The following is a 19,459-nucleotide window of genomic DNA, read 5'->3' as shown; positions in this document are numbered from 1 at the left end:
TTCCATGTCTATTTTTTACTGACAGGTCCCACATCAAATATATCAGTACATAGCTTTGGATCCATTCTATCATTTTATGATAGACAATCAATAGGGAGAATACAGCATCAAACATGTCCAACCCTTACACTTTTCAGCAACTATAGAATATACATGCCCCTCTGCCAGGAGTCGTTTAAAAAGTGCATTTTACACTTATTTTATGTTTTTCTTGCCCCAAAAAGATCTCAAAATTTGTTCGACTCTCTCGATCTTTGAAACTTCACCCCTCTTTCCAAATTCCTGGATCCGCCCCTGTTTACACCACACCTCCTTTCATTTATATTTTCCGAAAATGTATCCATATAATAAACAACAAAGAAGTATTCTTTTCAGAGGTCGGTGGTTCTCTACGGACATGCAAGCTTCCTCCACCAGTACAAACTGACCACACAAAAATAGCCAAAAGTGATGACATTGTCGTAAACATCCCATCGACCAATCAATCAAATAATAAGACATAAAAAGAAAAAGTGTCTGAAAGTGTCAAGATTGTCTCTATTTTAGATCTATCAATAAAAATTAAGATGTGTGCAGCAATTTTATTATATAAAAACCCTGTCACCCTGAAAGTGCGTAAAAAGGCGACCTTGAATGTTTCCTTTTCCGGCTGCTGACGTTTATCCGTTTATAGTTTCCTTTTTAAAACTACTTGTAACTTCACCTACATTTAGTAGTCACAATATCGAAGTGACTTCATTAGCTTTGATTGAAGGTAAATATGATTTAATCTTTTAGACTATTATGAGATAAATTAAGATCTGTTTAAAATGTACGATTTTAAAGAGTTTGACTAGAATATTACATTGCAATTCTTTCCAGAGCACTACACATCAATTTTTGCTTCATTTTGATCAATGTCTAATTATTGTACTGTTTTGATGGCGGTGGTGTGTTAGTTGTGCCCTCTAACTTGGCCTTGGTATTTTCTATCTTCTTCCAATAAAGATTGCTGTATTTAAAAAAAAAACATTTACTTTTTGTAATTGGATATGAATAAGAAATGAGGTCACATGAGGAGGTTTTATTTTTTTTTTTCATTTATCAGAAAGGGCATCTCACGACCCAATACTTTTAAATGGTGTGAAGTCTTGAAACACAGTCTTATTCGTTAAAATAATTTTTTGTAAGTAAAAGGATTTTTGGCAGTAAATTTCAGTTCTCTTGTTAATTTGATCATTTCAGTGGGTAACCCCTTATCAATATCGTATTATGAAACTTGGAATTTTCAATAGCCACTGTCTATGTATTATGCAATTCTTTATCAAATGCAGTCAAGGTCAACATGGTCATCTGTGGTATTATATTAGTTGCAATTGGCAATTTATAATAAGTGTGACCAATCAGGAAACCGCGTATGATAGCATCATTGCATGTGAGGAGACGCTTGGTCATTTACGATTTCGTTTCGAAAGCTGCCAGACGCCATTTTGTGATTTTAAGAGAGAAAGCCAATTCTGATAACTTAGAAGTTTTCCTATAAGCTGAAGACGATTTCAAGTATGGAAAAGAGTATTGAGAGATACAGACTTCATTTAAAAAGGTATTAGGCCATCTTCTTTATATTTTAATATCTTAATTTGCGTCATAAACGTATATCATATATAGAAAATAATGATTCTTATTTAAAGACATCATGGTTCAATTTTCGGTCACTCATTTGTACGTAGATTAGATCCTTTTTATATAGGAATCGCGATTTTATGAGGTTTAATTTGGGCTTTGATGGTACAGACATTCAAGTAGAATTTGCAAGTTTGGGTGAAGGTACTTTACGACTGGGACCTAATGAAAATGAAAATTTTTTGCTCTTAAAATTTAAAAAAAAAAAAAACTTTAAAAAGTTTTTATTCAGATCGGCAGTAATGATTTAGCACACAAATTACCTAGCGATATCGCCTCGTTAGCTGATTACGTTACGTTATCACTTTCTATGGAGTAAGTCGCGTAGTCATAGATTCATTATTGCCGAGATATTCCAGAAGTTCCGGACACGACTATAACGAAAAAGTTAACAAAGTGAATAGTTGGTTAAATTCATCATTGAAATGCCGGCCAAATATTTCTTTCTGGCATCATCGAGGACTTTGGAATAATACTGATCATACTGCGTCGTTATTAATAGATGAAGTTCATTTAAACAATACAGGTATGCAGTTTTATGCCAAAAACGTGCGTGCAGCAGTTGGTAGTTCAAAACGAAAGTAACTTTTTCTTTGTTACATACACATTATATTACTTTTTTAGTACTCACACACACAATGCCACATATTATGGTTAAAAACTATCACACATACTAGTGTATTCAAAACAAATAATCTGTACATTTATTGTTTTATTAAATTCAAATCTTCGATCATTAATAATTAAGGTCTTTCCTTTTTTTAAAAGGGAAACCCCTTACTGTATTTCTTCTGTTTATTATTGTTATTATTATTATTATTATTATTATTATTATTATTATTATTATTATTATTATTATTATTATTATTTTTTTTTTTTTTTTTTTTTTTATTATTAATATTATTATTAATATTATTATTATTATTATTATTATTATTATTATTATTATTATTATTATTATTATTATTATTATTATTATTATTATTATTATTATTATTATTATTATTATTATTATTAATATTGTTATTAAATTATTGTTATAAATTTTGTCGTTTCGGAGTATTCCCTCCGAAACTAAAAAGCCTTTAATTGTTATCGTTCCAACACCGTAACCGTATTAGGTAGAAAAAAAAAGAAGGGTGAAATTTGTTCAGGAACAGACACTGGTTCTTCGATACATTTGGATCGAAAAGATTAACGACTCATTGGTAGGATTATGCCCCTATGAAAATTGACTGGTGTCTGTTGGCCATCAAAACTAAGAAACCGTAAATCGTAGGATCTTCACCATTCATCATCACTTCATGTGACTTTGAAAAATACCTCAAGGTCAAATGTGTATGTCGACCATGACCTTTACATTAACACCTTGTTATTGGATTATCTCAGCAACCGTAATACTTACAGAAGTGTTTAATAGTGGAAAATCTTTGAGTCATTAATGCAAAACTTTGTTACATTTTGACCGAAGATAATGACCTTTCTCTAAGGGGCATAACCCTTGTTTTAGGTTTCTGAAAAGACAAAATCTGCTTTTACTATATAACCAAAGGTCCTACACCCATGGGGTCTTCAGCAATGACATTGGGGATTAAATGACCTTGACAAAGGTCAAAATGTCAAGTTCATGTCCCAGATAGCAAATTTTGTGTTTTTGACCTTATTAAAAGGAATTTTAATGTGTTTTAAAGGTTTTTAAGGTTAACCTTGACCTTGATCTTTCAACTTTTTGGTCGATATCGCAAAATCTGTTAATCTTACAGAAATAGTAAACAGTAAAAAATGTTGAGGTGACTGAGGCACAATTTTTTTTACATTTGACCAAAGAGATTTGACACATTCATAAGGGTCATAACCCCCGTTAACGATTCTGAAAAGGTAAAATTACCTTTAACTTTTGAAACAAAGGTCCTAGACCCATGGGGTCATTTGCAATGACATTGTGGACTGATGATCTTCACAAAGCGACAAGGTCAAAAGTCAAAGTCATCTCCTTTAAATGCGAATTTGTTGATTTTTATCATATTTTAACATTTTTTTGTGTGTTTAAAATTTTTCAATACATTTTACGTCTATTGGAACATGTATTTTACATAACAAAAGGAAAGACCTCTCGATAGTTCAAGAACAATTGCAATTTTAGTTATAATATCCTTTCTTGTCAAATGTATTCAATATACGCATGGTTAAATGTGTATCAATATACACATGACAAAATGTTTATCAATAATTGCATGCTAAAATGTGTATCAATATACACATGGTTCAACGTGGATTATTATACACCTGGTAAAATGTGTATCAATCGACACTTGGTTAAACGTGTATCAATATACACATGGTGAAAAGTGTACCAATATGCACATGGCTAATCGTGTATCAATATACACAGGTTGAAGCGTGTGTCAATATACACATGGTGTTATATGGTTTATGATAATAAGGTTTCATTGGTTGTTAGCATTAAATGGGTGTACTGTACCCACAAAGTTGGTAAATATTAAAACTTTTAATTTTTTTTATACATGTACAGATTTCATAAATTTTTTTAAAATTTTTTTTTTTAACACTTGAATATAAATTTATTGCACTAAAGCTGTTAACAATGAGCTTACCGCTACAGCTTTAACTGTAAGGTACCCTGAAATGGTAAGTATCTATAAGAACAGGGTTTCATATAGATAAGTATTATCTTATATTTTATATTACAATATTACAATTAAATACAATGTTCAATAATAATATAATACAATTCAATACTCTGATCTGAAATTAATGATATACTTTTCTTCAATACATGTACAAATGTAATCAAATTAAATAACGCCCATATAATACACTTATCCGAAATTGATTGTCTGGTGTCAATTTATCTTGTTTAAAAATTACATGATTTAAGAGTGTGTGATATCGATTTTCTTGATCGGATGGTTTACCTTGTTTAAAGGTGAGAGAGAGCATGCTTTTTAAATGATGTATGTTGAAATTTGCGACTTTATATTTTTTTTGTTTGGATTTTAAACATATTAGGCGAGTCATTTCTTAATTATATTAGTTGAAGTGTCCTATAAAAATCTTAAGAGTGTTTTATTTTTGGAGAAATTAAAGTTTGAAGCACTTGAACTGTAGTATATTCTTGTAGATTGTAGGATCTTACGTATTCGTCAAATTCAGATTTAAAGAGATTGAATACATTAGTAGATTTATTTCTTTGAATGGATACATAGTATGATTTGTAGATAGCAAATCCTATAAGTGTCAGAATTATATTGAATCTGATAAACTCATTATCTGTTATTTTGTAGCCTATTACAATATCTTTTAAGTTAATGTTTTTATTAAAATTCATTTGAGATAAGATTTTATTAAGGATTTTTCAAAATTCTTTTAGAAATTTACATTCGATAAAAAAAAGTGTTGATACGTGTCTTTAAGTTGACAAAGTTGACAAAACGGACTAGTGTCGAGATGTTCTCTATTCGGTAAAATGCAACTTATTAATTTCCATTTAAACATTTTGAGTTTATTCAGTTTTAAATATTGATGTATAAAGTTAAACATATATTTGGTAAAATTATAATTTATTTCTAATTCATTTTTCAATTTATTTATGCCAATGTTTGGAGAGATTTATTTTGAACGAGCAATTAATTGATAAACGTTTTTGTTGCTTAAATTTTCAATTTCAATGTTTCCTTTGTTTATATTGATAAATGATCTGTTAGAATTTACTTTTGATTTGATGGATTCTTCCGTAGCTAAAGCTTTTAGCCATGAGGTTGGAATTGAGCTTTTGACTTTTGAAATTTCTGCTATCCAATTTTTAGTGTTTTGCAGTTTTTTAAATATTTTATCTTGGGCAATTTTTCCATTATCGTCAATAATATCGCTAATATAAATAAAATCACTGTGTATCCAGTTATGCATAATAAGCGGCTTGTTTTGAAATTTTATAAATTTATTACCCCAGATAACTTGCTTTCTTATTTCGACAAAGTTTTTCAATTCTGTGTTGTTCGTTTTATGAAATAAAATCCAACTTTTTATTATTTCTAAGTAAAATTCTGGAATGTCCTTAGTTATGTAATCTAGTTTTTTTAAAGTTTGGTTGTTTAAATTCATTCTAAAAATGAGGAAATTTTCTCCTAATTTATTTTAAAATAGCTTTTGTATCAATGTCCAATTTTCTTGTTTTGCCTATAGCAATCTAGAGATCAATCTTATTTTAAGAGAGAAGAAGTAGCTTTTTATGTCGGTCATTTTGAGCCCTCCCTGGTTGTAATCTGCTACCAAAGTATGTCTTTTAACTTTGTCTTTCTTACTATTCCATATGAAACTAAAGATTTCTCTTTCTATATCAAGTATTTTTGAGTTACTTAAAACTGTAACATTTGCTAAATAAGTAAATTGTGGTATAATGAGAGTTTTAACTATTAGAATTTTACCTAAAATGGTTAAGTTTCTTTTTTTCCACGATGTAATCAGATTTCGACTCTTTTCAAATCTAGTATCCCAATTTAATTTTTCACAATCTTTTTTATAAATGCCGAAATATATACCTAGCACTTTTACAGGTTTGTCCGTGAAATTGATTTCATCTACTTTATCTCTACAATGCTTTAGTTTACCAATCCAAATTCCTTCCGTTTTATTTTTGTTAAGTTGTAATCCAGAAAAAATTCCAAAAATTTCGATTATATTTAATGCTGTTCGAATTTCTTCTTTAGATTTTAGGAATATAGTTGTATCATCAGCCACTTGCGTGATTTTTAAGCAATGTGTTTTACTATCAATTTTTAATTCTATGCCTCTTATATTTTTGTTTTGCCTCAGTTGGTTAGCCATTATTTCTACTGACATTACGAAAAGTAAAGAAGAGCACGTGCATCCCTGCCAGATACCTCTTAGGGGTCTTAAAGGGGCAGATATCCAACCGTTATTAAATATAGAACCATTTATATTTGTATACAAGGTTTTTATCAAATTTATGAAGGGTTTATTAAAACCAAAATATTCTAAAGTATGAAACATAAAATTCCATTCTAATGTGTCGAAAACTTTCGAAAAATCTATGAATAAAATTGCTCCTTCTATATTAAACTTATCTGCGTAATCTATTACATCTTGTATTTGGCGTAAATTAAAACCTATAAATCTGTTCTTTATGTATTCTGTTTGATCAGCATTAATGATTAAATCTAAGATTTTTTTTATTCTTAAAGCTAGAGTGCACGAGAGTATTTTGTAATCACTATTTAATAATGATATAGGTCTATTATTTGCAAGTTCTAAAGGATCATTTTTTTATAGATTAGATTCAGTAAACTTTGTCTTTGCGTAAATGGCAGATGTTTATTTTCAAAGCTAAAATTAAAAAAATTTACAAGCATCGGTCCAAGAAGTTCCCAAAACTTTTTTAAAAGTTTATACTTATTCCGTCCATTCCAGGACTTTTCTTTATCTTTAGATTATTGACTGCAATGGTTAATTCTTCTAGCGTTACGTTTCCGTCACAAGACTTACTTTTTTCTTCTAACAGTTTATAATTACATTTTGTTTCAGAAATGTATTTTTTAACATCTATATCCGGTTTTTGTTTAGTGTCGTATAGATTAGCATAAAAATCTCTTTCAAGCTTTACTATTTCATCTTGATCTGTTACTATTACCCCCTTATTGTTTCTTAGTTTAAGTATTGTCTTTTTTGTTTGTTTAGATTTTTCAAGACCTAGGAAATATGCATTATTTTTTTCTCCTTTTTCTACCCACTCTTGTTTTGATCTTATTTGAGCTCCTTTTGCTTTGTATTCATATTGATTTTCTAGCTCTAAAGTGGATATTTTTTCTTTTATTAAATCATTACCCTCATTATTAGATTTTTCATATAATATTTTTAATTGTAGTTCTAAATTACGCGTTACATTTTTTCTAAGTTTAGCTTTGCTTTTACTATACTGAATACTGTATTCCTTTATTTCCAATTTGAGAGAGTCCCACAGAAGTCTAGTATCTATTTCATTTTTTCCTATCTCATTACTATGTTTTTGTATAATTTTATTTATTTTGTCTTCATATTCTTGCTCGTTGAGAATACCGTTGTTAATTTACCAATACCCCGGGCCTCTTGTTTCAGATGATAAAGATTGTAATTGTATTGATACTGCTTGGTGGTCAGTACTTTTAATAGGTCTTATATCACATGACTTTACGTTTAACACGAAATGTTTTATCTAGGAACATGTCAATTCTACTAGACTGAACTGGATTTCATAATTTTATATCATATGGTTCATTTAGAAAATAGAATGAAATTCAAAACAGTGTAGCTGTGGCCATTGATTGACACATTAACATCATCCATTGACTGGGACAATTTACGTGAACGTTTGTCTGTAACGACCACTATTCACGACGTACCTACGATATACATTTAAACTGTGGGGTCACCAAAGGTTTCTTAACGCCTTTAATTATAAAATAATTCGAAAAATTAATCAGGAATAACCTCTGTGTTTTGATTTATATAATTGATATAAATCAAAATATCGTGTTATTTCTGATTAATTTTTCGAATTACTTTATTTAGGTGTTAAGAACCTTTGGTGACCCCATAGTTTAAGTGTCTTTAAAAAGTACATAGTGAGCATTGGTCGTTACATACAAACGTTCACCTAAATTGTCCCAATCAATGGATGATTTTAATGTGTCAATCAATGGCCACAGCTACACTGTTTTGAATTTCATTCTATTATTGGCCATATGGTCCAATTGTGAAAAGGCCATATAATCTAATTGTTTTATTCATAGATGCCAACATAGAGATCTAGAGTGAGGAGAAGGGTAGCACCTACAGATCTGAGGGATTTTGACCCAGTTCAAGTCATCCCTGACATAGTTGCACCACAGCCAAGACGGCCAAAACGTGCAAGAACTGATACTTTCAAAGTAGCAGCTGATCTGAGGGATGCTGAGCCTGTTCAAGTTATTCCTGACATAGTCGTACCGCAGCTAACACGGCGACAACGTGCAAGGGCTGATACCACTCAAGTAGCAGCTGATCAACCCGTTCCACCAGTAACGCAACCAGCAAAAGCACTACCTCAGTTTCCTTCAACACATCCATCAGCAGACCAGAAAGCTGCCGCAATGATAAGCCAGCTGAAAGAGTCATTTGTTCAACTAACGGTACCGTTATCAACAAATTTTCTAGCAAATTTCTTAACAAATGGGGATTCTAATGTGCACACTGGCAGAAGAGACATTATCAACACAGAGACAACACATATTGCAGAAAGTCAACCAACTACTCATATGTATTTGCATCACCACTTGTAACAGACCCTGATATGTTAGCCTACTCTGGACAAGACACAGTTGGAAGTCCTCACTCTGTAGGCATTAGCAGTTCCTATATAGGTAACACAGATTCATATATTTCAAAGAACACTTTACCACTGGAGAAAATAAGGAGAGACATTTGGTCCGATGTTTATTTAGATTTAATAAAATTATCACCAAATTTTAAAGAAGATGAGAATGATGACTTTTGTTTAGAACAAAAACAGTTAAAATATCAATCAATGCCAAGGCAAAACAGTTTACAAAAATTCACCAATGGACAGCAGCTTTTGATATTTTTATGTCTATACATCATATTTTACTAATTCTTAGTTTGATAAAATATGCTTATAATATTAGAACCATGTCACAACAATTTGTTTTTCACATGGTTAGGTCATATGACGAGGCTTTTCGTAGGGTACGCAAAGTAATGAGGTTTGTTGGTCTGTTGTAAATGATGATTTATGGCGTACTGCCTTATATGAGCATTTCGACGGCAGTCAAACCTCAAATGGTAATAATAATAATAATAACAGACTTAATAGGTAGGTTGGAACTTCTCCCTTTCCAAGATAGGCTCAGCAGCAAAATAATCCATTCCCAATGGGATACTGTTGGGCCTACTGCAGATCAGGAGAATGTGCCAACATGGCCATTTGAAGACTCAAACACGATTGTGTCAGATGTTCCAAAAAACATGCAACAATTACATGTAGGGAAGGGTCTTGAAAATTCAACAAGTCTGCCTACACCGATGAGGGTAAATAAGCTAAACCATTTTCTTCAGGGATATGACAGTCCTTTGAAATACAGATTAGTTCAGGATTTCAAATTTGGGTTTAAAATAAAATCATCCTTAATTAAAACTGATAAAAACTTTCCTAAGAACCATAAAAAGGACGGAGAGAATCTTGACATAGTAAATAAGAAAATTTCAAAGGAGATTTTAAAGGGTAGGATAAGAGGACATTTTAATGACCCACCATTTAAAAATTTCATTGCTCTCCTTTAGGTTTACATTTGTAGTTCCCAAAAAAGAAGAAGGTTCATTCCGTCTTATTCATGATTTATCTTTTCCAAAAGGGGACTCTGTTAATTTTTGGACACCAAATGAGTTTATTTGAGAATCATATCAGAATATAGAAACTGTCATTGATCTGGTACAGGCCTATGGTTTATAATGTCTCATGAGTAAGGCGGATATTTCGTTTGGTTCCTATCCATACATCAGAATATCATCTGTTGGGGTTTTAGTGGCAGGATTGATTTCATAACGATGAATCATTACTCATGGGACCATCTGCATCTTGTAAACTTTTCGAATGTTTTATACTGCTCTTCAATGGATTTTGAATAGGAAACTTCTATTATCAAGAATTACATTCAATAATGACAACACTTCCATTTTTAATTCTATTGAATTACTATAATCATTTGATTTAAAATGATAAATCTTAAATTCTTATTGTAACCTTTTTGAAACCAGACGACCATCTTTGATTATTACAGCGAAATATCATGCAATTTGTGTTTTATCACCTAATGTTAGATTACGATGATGTCTGTTATTTGTAAATTGTACTATTTAATAGTTGCTTGGACAAATATGCAAAACAGTTCTCCTAAACGTTTTTGTTTATAGTCTGAATTTGCGGTATTCATAAAAATCATTAAGAACAATTAGTAATGGAAGTATTTCTTAATTTTCTTAGTTATGAAATATATAGTATGCAACTAGATGTCAAACACAAACAAAGTTAATTAAGTATGAAATATAGTGACTCCATATTTAACAAAATTGATTAAAAGTGTCTAGTTGTAATCTAACACTTCTAAATGTATTACTGTTTCTTGTAAAGAAGGGTTGGGAGCACGTAGACATATTTAAATCCGCCCAATTCTGTATGTGTTCGTCCAAAGTCCGGATCATGTCATTCGGTGGTCGACGTTTGATGCTGCATATCATGTGTCGTATATTCTTTTTGAATAGTTTTATATTTTTTATATCGGGACCTTTTATAGTTTACTATGCTATATGAGCTTTGCTCATGGTTGAATTATTAAGGGCAGTATGGTGACATATAGTTCTTTGCATTAACGTCATGTGGTTTTTTGGTGGATACATGTAGTTGCCTTGTTATCAATCTTACCACATCTCCTTATGTTATACAATACTTAACAAAAGACTCAACGCCCTGGTGTATCATATGTCATAATATTTTATTGACAAACTATTATTTCATATGGTTTATCTTCACGTCTATAATAGGCTTTGAGAAAACTCAAGTCACGATTAACATCGATGAAATAACTCTCATCAAAGAGACCTAACTTAAATGTTGGTACGAAAAGGACGCATTTAGTCTATTTTATAAGACTCATCAGTGGCGATCGAATAAAAATTGAAAAGGCTTCAGCCTTATGATGTTTTAGGAAGGCGTCACAGAACAAAACTTGCCTTCCATGACGTCATTAACTATGTTAACTACAGTTGATACGTGTGTAAGAGATGAATTCAAACTGCAATTTGATAAAAAGAAAAACAAAAATAAAACATTTTAGATATTGATATAGTGATAGAACAAAGTGTTTTAGATATGTACTTGCTTGTAGTAACATATTTTAATTGTGAGTTTTTTTACATGTTTCAGTCTCTGTAAGTAGGTTTAGTATAAATGAATTATCGCTCTTGAATTTACAGTCTTTATATTGAGGTATACGCTTTCAATGCTTACCAAATGGAACAAATGGGGTGTATTCCATTGAATGGATGTCAGTTAGTCTTTGATGAAAATTTGTCTCATTGGGAATTTATTTTTTGTGATGATCAATTACATAGATGAAATAAGACCAAATGAGTTTACAATAGATAAGCTCCTGGTATTTTCCACTTAATTCACTCAAAAGTTAATGAAATAAAAAGAACAACATTGTCTTCCTTTAAAATATGTGTCTAGTCCTCATTTTCACACAATAACGGAAAATAAATGTCAAAACAAATTCTGCCCAATTAAAGTCATCATGCTAGTATACAATAGAGGGGTTACTACAAATGTAGCGAGTTGCGTCAAGCTTGAGTCAAGCTAAATAATCACTAGAAATACTTATTAAAATGATTCTTTAATGATCATGATGGAAAAGTTTCTGTCTAAAACGTGCTAGAAATGTTTAAAATGGGTTCAAAAAATATAGTTTATATAAAGTTACAAGGCTGCCTGCATTGGAATATGATTTATTCTAAATAGACTACAATTAAATTTTAGTCATTTTATGTCTATATCTGATTCTCTTTGCAAAAAAGAAACCATGCAAGAAAACAACACAAGGACATTGATATATCATACTCCAATCTGCAGTATATATACATCTAAATTTTTATAAACGATGCAAAGGTGTCTTGATGGTTATTCTTCATATCAATTTAAACCAATCAAAATGTATTGTACACAAGAAAGAGGTAGTTTTAACATTATATGGACATTTTTGCATCCACCTGCAAAATTTATTCAAAACATTTTTATTTTAATTCCATAATACGGAAATGATGTAACAAAAGTTGGTAAAATCAGACTTGTTAATATCTATCCTTTTCGGGATTCGTTTGTTTTTGATAATTAACAACATTAATTGTCTTATTCACTTATGTTCAGTTTGGTACTCTCTCTCCTACATATGTCATTATTTCAACGTTTAAGCATATACTTCTCATCCTTTTCTGTGTATTTACATCTGACTGTTGAATGCATTTATATTGTCATAAACCAATTTGGCTGACAATCTCTATTGAATATGACATTTGTTACTATGGATTTGGTTAATCAATTTGTAGTAAGGGAAAAAGACAGAGTAACGTTGGAATATCTAGTCAAGTTGTTTTCATGACGAGTGTACAACCAGGTACGGAACATGTATAAAAGGAATACAGTTTGACACAAATCACGTTGACCTTTATTAAGGTCAGATGTTAATGAGTAAATAAGTACACAAAAACGAAAAGCAAGATATATTTTATTTGAATGGGATCATTTGCCTTGCTGATTGGTGTATAGCTCTACGGTCAAAATATAACGACGCTGTTGCTTCATCTCCAAAAGGATTTCCAATATTAAAGTTTCGCTCAATTCAATGGTTTCTGTGTTATTGTATGACAATAATGAACATCATTGATCTTGACTTTCAGTCTTTGTCAAGTTCTTGTCCTTGTCATTACGACTTACGGGTTTGGAGTGGATTCGGTTGAGAATTTGTGCTTCGTTATATGATATAAAGATTCGTACCAGTTTTCATTGATTTGAAAAGGTATCACATTTGCAACCTGATAAAAAATGAAGAATGAATAACAAAGGGAGAAAAATGTAGATCAACCAAGAAGGACATCTTTGTTAAAAGTGTTGACTGTTATTCCACTGACATTCATAAATTGTTTAATACAGATAGTTCTATGTCCTGGTCGCCGTTGAAGGTATTATACTTAAATGAGATGATATATATTGGTTTGCCCCGTTATGAAACCATGGTATAACCTTATTTATGACATATTCGTTACGAATACGTCGAGTTTTGCAAATGTAATAACCTTAAAATTGCCCGGGGCAAAAAAGAGTATATTGATATTGTGTCCTAATTCCAAATGACGTGACGTCATTGCGTCCTTAGTGACACGTTTGTGATAAAATGTTTAAGATTTTACCTTTTATCTTTCGTTAAATTTTTATAATTGACCTTTTTTCTCTTTTCTGCAGAACATTAATCTGTGATAAAAATATAATAACATGTCTTTTCCATATTGGCCCGGGTATCATCCCTCGACCCATATCGGCCCTTGACTATAGGGGGTCTCGGGATGATATCAGGGCCAATATGGAAAAAGGCATGTTATAATCTATACTTATTCCATGGTTTCATAACGTTCTGTAATTCCAATGTTACCTGTTTTGTTTAGCATCAAAAACTAATGATAATGTATAAATTCAGGCCTTGTCAGTAATATTTGTAATTCATTAAATAGTATTCAATGTATTAACATGCTAAACAAGAGCACATAAAATCAACGAAACCGACAAAATGCTGATCATTTTGCATCATTATTGATTTCGTGAAATATTCATTGATGTCAAAACAAAAAGTAAAAACGCTAAGTCGCCAAACTCAAAAATAGATAAACACGGTGAACGAGAAATGCTTTTAATTTCCTTTCGATATTCAGCTTTTGTATTTTCGGATTTTGCGTAACCGTACTTGTTATTTCTTATTTTGTGAACAGTTTTAATGAAATAACAAATATAAATCTTATTCTAATATTATACATTTAAACTGTTAAATACATAGAAAAACATGATAAACAATACGGAATGGTCAGCATAACCAAACTAAGATTTATTACAAACTGGATTTGAATTTTAGTTAGTTTACTCTTCGTGATCATTTATTAAACAGTTGAAAATCCTGATAATTGGTAAATGCATTCTGTTTTTAGCTACTTTAGAACATATATTATTTAATTACATGCTGATAAATACGACATTAGGTCATTTGCCGGAGGGAAATTCCTGGCTGCAATTGTTTATCTAAAATAAGTGGTAAACATTTTAATAAATATAATATATTATTCATATTATGCGAATAAAATGACATGACTATCTTATCCATTATTTCGGAAATATACAGATGTAACAAGAGTAAAGGTAGTAAGACAACATGCTCTGATAATGAGATATAAAATTGCAATTTTGGTAGACAGTAAAATGCAGCTGAAGGACGCCTCAGGGTGCGGGAATTTCTCGCTACATTGACGACCTGTTGGTGACCTTCTGCTGTTGGTTTTTTCTATGGTCGGGTTGTTGTCTCTTTGGCACATTCGCCATTTCCATTCTCAATTTTATTTATGTGCATACCCTCACTCAAACTCCCTTAAAAGTGAAACAATCATCAAAAACACAATGAACGCGATTTTACTGTTAATATGAGTTAATATTGAAAAGAACTTTTGAAAGTTGCACTAGTGCGAAATATAAATACTGCTGAAATGTTGTAGTGATAAACGTATTACTTTTTATTTTGGCAATATGGTAATCATTGACGTGGGAAGCAGAAGGTTATTTGAACACAAAATGTAGTTTTAACCCTATATGTCAATGTAACACTTAAGGTATAAAATATGTAGCACAGCACTTTAGAAAGCTTTCCCACAAATTGGTCATCTTTTATGATGTGTCTTTCATTTCTTTTCGTCCTTTTCGTTGTATTTTATGAACTTTTAAAGATTTTTTTATTTCAATATGTAGGATTTGATTATGAAAAATTGACCCATTTATTGTCGAAATGTAGAAATTCACGGTCTCTATTAACAAAAAGTAAAATTACAAAAATACTGAACTTCTCGGAAAATTCTAAACGGAAGTCCTTACGCAAATGGAAAAATCAAAAGCTCAAACACATCAAACACATCAAACGAATGGATAACAACTGTAATGTTACCGACTTGGTAAAGGTAATTTCTGATGTGGAAAATGTAGAATTTAACCTGGTTTTATAACTAGCAAAACTTTTCACTTCTGACAATCGCATAAGATTCAATTATATACTCACTCAATAAGGCATATTTCTCGTTAAAATGATTCTAAAGGCTCAACAATCATTTCAAAACCAAATCTATGAATGATTTGTCAAAAAACACAAACAAAAGTATACGTATATAAGCTGTAATTGTAAAATCCTCAAAGGAAGACCTATTCAAAAGGCTCTAAATGTTCAAGTGAATTAATTATTATATTGGTTCCTTCTTCTTGTGATAATTTATGCACTTTTCATTTCAGAAAAATGGCTAATTCAGTACTTTTTCCCTTTCTCGCGTATTTTGTTCTAATGATGGCAGTAAGTGTGCAGACGAAAACAACATGTTTCTTTGATCAAAGATGTCGATGTAAAACTTCAAATAAAACATATGTTGAGGTTGATTGTTCACACTCAAATCTAAAGAAAATACCTTACCTGCCAAGAAATGTGAGCAGTGTTGATTTAAGTAACAACTATATACATAATATACCGGAACAACATTTTAAAGACAACGATATCTTAACTGAAATAAACCTTTCACGAAATAGATTACACTCTCTCAATAAAAAAATGTTTTATGGACTAAATAGTGTATTCAAGCTTAAGATGAACAATAATAATATAACAAAAGCAACTAAAGATGCGTTTTTATATCTACGAACACTATCGTATTTAGATGTTAAAATGAACAGAATCAGCTGGAGTAATCACAACGTTACATTTTCTCCATCTTTACTTACATTGAAGATTGACTACAATGCGTCTCATGAAAACCTCCCTGAAATGCCAAATTTACAGACTCTGGACGTCTCTGGATCATCTGGACAATGCGACATACACACCGTGAAACCGGATACGTTTAGATCTGTGCCGAAAATACATGAATTAGATATTTCTACTTGTAAGGTGAATTACGTGTACATTAGTTCATTTAGTTTTATGCGAAATTTATCAATTCTAGACATTTCTTTTAATACATGTCTAAGGTTTGATGGCTTAGAAAATGTGACAATTGACCTTCCATTCACGTCTATCAAAGTCCTGAAATTTAATAAAATTCACAAGACATTTCAAATGAATACGAAAGTTTTAAAGCGGCATTTTATGCACTTAAGATATACAAATTTGAAAGAAATGCATGGCGATAGTAATAGAATCCAGCTCTTGGAAGATGGAACTGTACAACAACTTCCATCTTCCATTCGAAAACTCTTTATGTCTGACAATGAATTTTCGTATGGTCAATATGTTTTCGATTTCATAACTATGCAGATTGATTTTGTAAATGTGTCGTTTTTGTTCAGCTCGCGAAGTAATAATGAACGTGAGGAAATATGTGAGCGTCCTGATGAATCATGTTGTAATCAGGAATGCAAACCAATTCATACACCTGCTGAAACAATATTCCGATTAAACTCTACTTGGAGAGTATTGCCAATTCCTCGAAAACTGAAAAAAGTATTTTACAAAGAATGTTATCTTCGCTATGAAATTGGGCAGTTTACAGTTTCCGAAAATATTTTAGAATATGTGGATTTAAGTTATAATATTTTCTATTCGTGGATAGGTCCACTTCTGATATTTGATCATGTTCTATTTTTAGATTTATCTAACAACATCTGCTCAAATGTGTCAAAGGTTTTTTTTAAAAGCGTCCCGAATGTAACAACATTACTCGTACAAAATAATCTCCTTGGATTTGTACTTCCGGATGACACTGAAGGGGAGATAATGCAACATATGCCAGCCCTTCAAATCGTTAATTTGGCAGAAAATAGAATTCCCAGTTTACCGTATAATTTTTTTAAGTCCCAGGCGAATTTGAGAGACATAAATTTAGGTGGAAATATGATGGATAATACTTCCTTCAAAATGAACCACATGAAACAGTTGTCAAAGTTAGACATTTCTAATAACAGAATTTCTAGTTTAGATGAAAATGCTCGTGGTCATTTAGATGAAGTATACAAAGTGAAAAACAATTTTTCCATTGATATAAGTGGGAATCCGTTAATATGTAGTTGCGATACAATAAATTTTATTAAGTGGATTTCAACAACAAAAATCAGGATACACAATAAATATAAAACCTCATGTCTAACGTCTCGTGGGGACTCTGAATCATTACTGAAATCGAATAGAATTTTACAAAAGCTTCATAAGGAATGTTCATCGTATTCGTCTTTGATTGTTGGCACAGTAGCATCATTGGTCGTTTTCTTGTTTGTGCTAATTTGGGGCATAAGCTACCGTAATAGGTGGCGCTTGCGATATATGTATTACATGGTGAAAAATAAATATCAAGTGCAAAATAAAGGAAACCTCGACAATGATAGCCAATATGAGTACGATGCTTTTATATCCTACGATAACAATGATAGATTTTTCGTTCATGACAAACTTTTGCCTTGTCTAGAACGGGAAGCTGGATTGAAGCTGTGTATCCACAAAAGAGATTTCTTACCTGGAAATGACATTGCAGCAAACATCACATCTGCAATTCACAACAGCCGAAAAGTGGTAATTGTTATGTCATATAATTATCTGGATTCGTATTGGTGTATGTTTGAATACAACATGGCAAAAGTGGAAAGTATTTATTCCAGAAATAAGGAAAACATATTATTTCTAGTATTTCTCGAGCAAATGTCACCAAAAGATTTACCAATGATGGTTTATGAATTGATACAATCCAGCTCTTACATCGAATATCCAAACGATGAATTTGGTGACACGGTGTTTTGGAATAAATTAAAGGAAGTTTTATCACAGTAACCATTCTCTCGTCCGATGTCAAACTGCTTTTTTGAATACTTAATATATACATAGTTTAAGGTATTTGCACATGTACAATTATTTCATATGCTTATCCATATAACCCTTGTATCAATAGGCAGTTACATTTAAGTATAATCATTTCTTTTGTTGAACGTTAATTGATTCCAAAATCAATCAAATTATCGTCAATATGAAGATTTGAGAAACATTTATCATTAATTCAAATAGCCAAAATTCTTTATTATAATAAACGTTTTATTATTTTACATACAATTTCAATTCAACAAAAGTACACGAATTTTTTGTTTATAATATTGGTGGAATAGTTACACATAACAGAATAAGAATAGGTTGTAAAGCAAACAAATGCACTGGGTATTGGTTCTAATGATTGATTTCGTAAGGAAAAATCTCTATGCTTTACACGTAGAATTCTCCGACTATGCATTGCTAAACTCTTCTGAACCTTTGCTAAACATTCGTTTGTTTTGGTATGATGTTGGGTTGTATAAAAATAAGGAGTTGTGGTATTAATGCCAATGAGATGGCTATCCAGCCAAGTTCCAATGAAGAAAATGTAAACAATTATAGGCAAACGTAGACCATTTAATCAATATATGTTTTCAATGACATTATAATTGATATAATACCTTTTCTATTTAAACATGTTTTTGTAATATAGTTTGTCATGTAATAAGAAGATATAGATAAAACAAAATGTTGTTCAATATTTGGTAAATTTCAAAATATTATTTTCCTTCTTTCTATTTTTGAATGAATATTACTCTTTACATCTGAATTCCCGCCTCTTTTGACAGTCTGCTTTGAGGCAATATTAATTGATGTAAAACATAAAACTAACAAACGATAGGCGATGATACAAAAGGGAGACTCTTCCTCTTCTTCTTCCTTGCTAAAGACTGGATTCTTTAAAAAAAAATGTTATAAGTCCACTAAAAATTAGATAAAAAAAGAAGATTTTCATACATCCTGTGCTTTTAAATTATTCGGCTTTGGGTAGTCCGGATGAAGGTAAATCCGGAAAAGCTTTTCGGACGCATGCAATATATAAATTGCTCTTAATTTGTTTTTTGTAACGGGTCAATTCAAAACAATTTTCTTTC

General features: G+C 31.0%; 1 protein-coding gene across 2 annotated transcripts; it reads left to right on the top strand.

Annotated features, from left to right (window-relative positions):
• The first annotated feature begins 656 nt into the window (after positions 1-656).
• On the top strand, positions 657-19,126 carry LOC139485031 (toll-like receptor 4). Of its 2 annotated transcripts, none has more exons than XM_071269128.1 (2): positions 657-754; positions 15,818-19,126. In XM_071269128.1, exon 2 carries the CDS (start codon positions 15,822-15,824, stop codon positions 18,330-18,332), a length of 2,511 nt encoding a protein of 836 aa, XP_071125229.1. In that variant the 5' UTR covers positions 657-754; positions 15,818-15,821; the 3' UTR covers positions 18,333-19,126. The 2 variants fall into 2 exon arrangements, 1 of the variants encoding a protein (XP_071125229.1); XR_011655238.1 differs by lacking the exon at positions 15,818-19,126 and adding an exon at positions 8,469-11,690 and having other exon boundaries at positions 663-754.
• Positions 19,127-19,459: the final 333 nt, after the last annotated feature.

Source organism: Mytilus edulis, chromosome 8 (assembly GCF_963676685.1).
Source record: "Mytilus edulis chromosome 8, xbMytEdul2.2, whole genome shotgun sequence".
NCBI lineage: Eukaryota > Metazoa > Mollusca > Bivalvia > Mytilida > Mytilidae > Mytilus > Mytilus edulis.
Note: the sequence above shows the minus strand (reverse complement) of the source record. Positions and strands in the feature narration are given on the sequence as shown.